Below are 6,051 nucleotides of genomic sequence, written 5' to 3'. Positions count from 1 at the left end.
CGGTGATAATTGATAACAAATTTTGTATATATATATATACAAAAATTCGGATCGCATGGTGCAAAATCATTTTTATAAAAAAATTTGCATTGAGTAAACATTTTATTAAAAACGTTATATTAAAAAAAAAATTTAACATTTGGTGGGGGAGGGGTTTAAACCCACCGCACCCCATTTCCTTGTTTACGGCGGCATCGTACCGCACAGGCCTGCGAGTTTGCAGAGGACCTGCGACCCGCAGACTGCACGGCGGGATGTGTCAGCAGGCTTTCACTGCCGTGTGATGATTAAGCAGTGGTGGTACACTCTGCGTATTGCAGGGGTACCTGCAATCCGTAGGCCGCACGCAATATGGCCGGCGGTTATAAATATAACCTTCCTTTGTTTAAAAGCATGAATAATGTTTAAAACATTATATATTATGTTATAATATTATTAAATATGATATAAATTAATCAATGTTAATATTTGTTATTAATTAATTTTAATGTTATAATGTGATAAAGATTTAACATTATAAATATATATATATTTGTTAATAATGGAATATGATAATTAAATTATATATAGATGTAATAACTAAGATTAAGTATGGTTTATTAATTTAATAATAATTTTTTAATTATTATTAAATTGAAAAGAGATATCAAATTCGTTAGAGATAGTGGATTCGTTAGGACTTTTATAACATTTAATATGTATTAAATAACATTTAATATATATTAAATAATTTGGAGATGGTAATTTTAAATTACGAGGTGATTTTAAATTAAGTGACTCAAATTTTATTAATATTGGACAATGGGTCACTGTTACATTTTGACCTAGTCATAACGTAGCTACAATTTGAATTACTATATTGATTATTGATATGCCTTAAAGGTTAGTTAAATATTAACTAATGAGATTTATGGAAATAATAGTTTGATAAGTTTATTATTTATTAATGTTTGTTGGGTCTAACAAACTATTAATAAATAATGGTTTAAATAATAGTATAAATGGCTAATTCGATTAGAATTAATCCAGAAGAGATTATTTAACGATTGAAGTCTTGTAAAGACATTAGTTTTTGTTAATGAGTTGTCAATATAATTAAATGCGATAGAGATTTAACTAGGAAATGATTATCATAAATATGAAATCGTTAAGAAAGATGAATGTAGTCATTATGGATAAGATTTTCAAAGTAACTTGTTAATATTATTATTATTAAAATATTAATATTTGTGTATTGGATTGAAGTTGACTTTGACGTACAAACTATTGTTAGTCAACTAATACTCTTTGAGTTGATGGTTTGGTTGTGAAATTATTAATTAAATCAATTAATTAGAGTTAATTGGATTTAATACTTAAGTTATGTAATGGAGATTTATTTAATATAAATCTTTTGACGAGATTGTAAATTATCTATATTGAGGTTGACAAGTCTTATGACTTGAATTATGATTTTAGATATTATATGATTGTCAATGATGATAACGATTGAATTAAAGGCTTAAGTTTTAATATTATTTAATTAAGTCTTAATTAAGAATTATTAGAATGATAATAGGTCATGGATGGTGTGCCTATGTTAATTGATGGATTTAATTGATCATTCTAATTAAGTTATGATATCTTATTCGAAGATTAATTCTTTAATGATCATTTGGATATCTCAAGAGTTGTAGTAACGATAAGGAGAGTTAATCAATTTGAATATGGATCTTAGTTAAATAAAGAGAACAATTTAATTAAGGTCAATGATGATCAGTTTGGTGAATAATTATCCTTAAGTTATTCTTAGGATAATGCTATCGGAGAACAAATGGGTTGACTTGTAGGTCAAATGATGAAACTTAGACATTTGAAGTATACTTGAAAATGGAAACTGGAAAGCTCTACACTTAATTCAACTATGAGATTATAGCAAAACCAAAACATGTGTCTGCATCGTGTATTCTATATGCTTCTTGTTTTGGGTTTTTGGGTTGACTAGTGTTGACCAGTCCTAGGTTGTTACCAGAGGCTCGGGGGTTATGAGATGTGTTGGCATGTTGACCTTTTTGGTCTCGATCTTTATAAGCCCAACCATGTTTATGTGATCGTATGCTCTATGATATGTTTGTTATTGTTCATCAGTCTTCATGTGTGAAGCTGAGATGTATGTGTATGAGATACCTGAGCTAATCATTTTTGAGTCATCGATCAGTTATCCTTGGATTATTTTCTAGTCGCCATGATGGGACTATGATGTGGATCTATTCTTAATGATGTCATGTGGTGACATGTTTGACTCAACCATTTTGGAGTCTTCGATCAGTATGATTTTGAGATATTATTGGTTGCTTGTTGAGAACCAATGGATGTGATGATATATTTTGGTTATTGAGAACCAATGGATACTTATGATTATCAGTGATACTTCAGTTTCCAATAGAGAACTATTGTGGTCATGATTTTCTATGGATGCTTTTTCGGATGCTCATGGAGATTTGATGATTCTTATCTTGGTGATTTGATGATTCTTATTATGGATATTTGATGCTTATATTGTGGATATTTGATGATTCTTTTTATGGTTATCTTTTGGATTTCTTTACAGTCTCTTGTACAGGACTGTGGTGATTTATGATTCCATGAGCATTAGGGTAGGTAATCTACTTGTAGTATCAGAAAGTGGCTTGCAATGGGGGTCGGGGCCCTAAGTGGCTGCCAGGGCAACTCATTGTAAGTTTGGTTAATAAGTGATAACATTTACACACTAAATGGGGATTAAATGAACCTAAAAAGATAAGAGTTTTGGTTCTCGCCCATGCCTTGAGCGCTTGTACAGGCTGGGATGGGAGTAGTGAGACGCATGGTTGCGACCTTGCATTCCATAGTATGCCTCATCAGTATGAGAGGATACTAGTGGCTGCATGAGATCTATATGGACCCGTGGAGTTTAGCTAACTACCAGGGTAACTTGTACGAGATAAATGCGATGACACTTTCCCGCTTGCAGAGTAGGTTTCCTACATGTCATTGTTGTGCCTCTGGGAATTAGATGTCAGATTTTGTGTGTTGGAACCTTTGAGTTAGTATACTTTTAGGATTCCTGGATTTATAGATATTTATGCTTTGTGGTTTTGATAGCCTGTTTGGGACTTGAGATTATCTCCTCAGCACGGTGGGAGTGGACCATTTAGGTTTCAAGTGGTCGGGTGGTAGTGTTTTATCACTCTTATCATTTGAGATCCATTGAGACAACGTGGCTTGAGTATTCTTGGTTGGTATTTATCTTCATTATGTTCTTGGAGCATTATGATAGATGATATACCCTATGATGGATGTATTTACTGGTATGTTTCTTACATTGATGGTTTGCATATGTTAGATGATGATATCTTATGCTTTACTTTTCATGTTAGTAGGATGTTTTAGGAGTGACATTCCTACTATGTTTATAGCCGATGATCTCTTCGGTGCTTTGGAATGTTACGCACGGAGGGATGGCTAGGATCCATGATGGTCTAATGATGCTATTTAAGGTTGGGAGGAATCGTGCACTTAGTTATTTATGTTTGTGATGTATGATTATCTTTTATGATGGATGTCTATATCTTCATGATGATGATGTATCATGTATGGTATGTGGTTTCACTATGTTATTGCATCATGGATTAATAGTGGATGATTGAGCAATCTAAAATGTACACTTGTATATGGTTTATGAACATTGGATGTATCCTTGTTATTTCATTGTTAAGGATGTAATGTTAGATGAATAAGTTAGGATTAGAAGTAATTCAACGTTAAGGGATCTTTAAAGAATGTAATTCTGATATGTTATATTTACTTGCAGTTGGATGTTACTATTGCTTCCGCAAATGTGTATGAATGGTTTTACTTTCATGTTTTAAAAAAAAAATTGTTTGACAAACTTAGTGAAATTCTTTGGATCCCTTCGCAGGGCATTACAGTTTATGAAGCAATAATACTCTAGTATAACATCTAGTGGCCATAGGGCCTAGAATCTAGATGCATCATAACTTATTTTGATTCTATATTCTGGAAAAATTCTTGAGATCTTATGCAATAGAGACTCCCAATATTCCCTACAAGCCTCTCCATATAGTTGACCCCCAAAAACTTTAAGCAATAAGGGCAATGCAAACCTTTACAAATTTTTCAACAAGCTCTTCAAATCCATTGGGAGGATCAGATCTTAAGAAGGCATGCCAACAAAAAAGCTACTTTCCACAAAATGAATCAAGTGGTTTCATATTGTATATTGAAGATATGCCCCAAGATCTTAAAATATTGAACTCTCATGTTGTTACAATAATAAGACTACCCCTTCCAAGATTGTCTTTTATAGGTAGGAGAGCATCCAATTGATTCTTATGGTCCACATCATCAAAAACAAAGAGCACCCTAGCAGGCCTCAAATGTTTTATAAGAAGTGCCTTACCTTTCCCTACATTACTAAATGTTTCATTTTGGACGCCAAGGTCCTTGAGGAGTTGAATCTGTTTATTTTGCAACAGGCCTTTGGCTGCAGCATCTCTAATATCAAAAATAAAACCACACCTGTCCATTGATGATGAACTTTTGTTGTATAACTCTTGAGCAAGCGTGGTCTTTCCAGAACCACCCATTCCCATATTCCCACAATTTGTAAATCCTGATCACCCCGGGCAGAACAAAGTGTGTTCATCTCAGAGTCTTGCACTATTTCTTTTAGACCCACTGGATGTTTTGCAACCGGTAATAGCACATTGTTTTTTTCCTTCAAAACAGCAGCCACGATATTTTTCCATAGTTTCATCTCATCTCTGAAAAAGTAAAAACATACAAAATCAAGCTACTAGTTGGTTATAATACCAAAGTTCAATACAAAAGTAAGAGAAAGAAACCATATATGTGAAAATTGAAGGGTCAGGTGTGTGGGGTACTCACTCATTAGTTTAAATGATTTCGCCATTGTAAAATGAGACTTTGTAGAGTGCCTCCTTCCACTGTTGAAGCTGTATTATGCTGTATCTGCCCTTCTCTTCATGCTTCCTGAAAGCCCCAACATAAATCCCTTTACCTTGACCGACCCATCTGAGATCGGTGGGCTCTACACGGTAGAAGATGGGAATAAATGGGGCGCCAGATTTAACAATAAATGAGAGCTCTGCCAAGCACTCTGGCGATTCTGCATAGGTTTTGGAGAAAATAGCAATATGAAGCAAAGCGCTGGCCATTGCTGCTACTATCGTTCGTTGCAAGAAATCCCCATATTCTAATTCCTCTATTGTTCGTTGCAAGAAATCCCCATATTCTAACTCCTCTATTGTTCGTTGCAAGAAATCCCCATATTCTAACTCCTCTGAATACAAGAAAACTGAGAGCGTCATACCAGTAAGAATAGAATAAAGAGTACTAGCTATGGTGGATTTGACGTCTGGTCCACGATGATTGATAAATACATCGTATGACGCTTTTTTAAAGAGTTTTGAGGCAGAAGTGGACCGTGAAGATGCTGCGACTCCGTCGGAAGCACTTAAGGAAGTAGACGCGGCCATGAAATCGGATCGAAGTGATACAAAAAAGAGAAAGAAAGAAAAGCAATAAAAGCAGGGGAGTTGAAGCTCTGAGTATTTTTAGATGAGAGGGGATGAAGGTAACGAAATGAAAAAACGCGTAGATTGAGTGGTTTTTCTTGTACTGAAGTTTGTGATGTGCTTCTGCTCCTCTTTAGTCTTCTGATTTACAAGTTGGTTGGTAAGATTACAACACAGAAAATCAATAAACAAGTGAGCAGATGAAGCAACTGAAACTTAGAATAATGCGGGGAAACATGTGGAAGACAGCTCCACCTATCTTTAATTTTTCTTTATCTAAAGTTGGTTTTGACCAGACGAAGGGACGTAATGGGAATCAAACTTTGCGGAAGAAACGAAGAATCTGGTTATAGGTAGCAGTCTTTTTAAACTGCTGCTGTGGGGGCAGCTTAGAACACGCAAAATCAATAAACAAGTGAAATAATGGAAATAATGCCAAGGAGTCGGTTATGTTATAGACAAGAGGTGAGAG

General features: G+C 34.4%; 1 protein-coding gene across 1 annotated transcript; it reads right to left on the bottom strand.

The window, feature by feature from the left end:
* Positions 1–4,224: 4,224 nt before the first annotated feature.
* Positions 4,225–5,655, bottom strand: LOC149566555 (toll/interleukin-1 receptor-like protein). Its single transcript, XM_089817416.1, has 2 exons — positions 4,930–5,655; positions 4,225–4,805 (listed from the first exon to the last, which is right to left on the bottom strand). Exon 1 carries the CDS (start codon positions 5,538–5,540, stop codon positions 4,938–4,940), a length of 603 nt encoding a protein of 200 aa, XP_089673542.1. The 5' UTR covers positions 5,541–5,655; the 3' UTR covers positions 4,225–4,805; positions 4,930–4,937.
* Between the last annotated feature and the right edge of the window lie 396 nt (positions 5,656–6,051).

Source organism: Cupressus sempervirens, chromosome 3 (genome assembly GCF_028749045.1).
Source record: "Cupressus sempervirens isolate cs-2001-9-10 chromosome 3, ASM2874904v1, whole genome shotgun sequence".
NCBI classification, from domain to species: Eukaryota; Viridiplantae; Streptophyta; class Pinopsida; order Cupressales; family Cupressaceae; genus Cupressus; species Cupressus sempervirens.
This window is presented reverse-complemented; position numbering and strand designations above follow the sequence as displayed.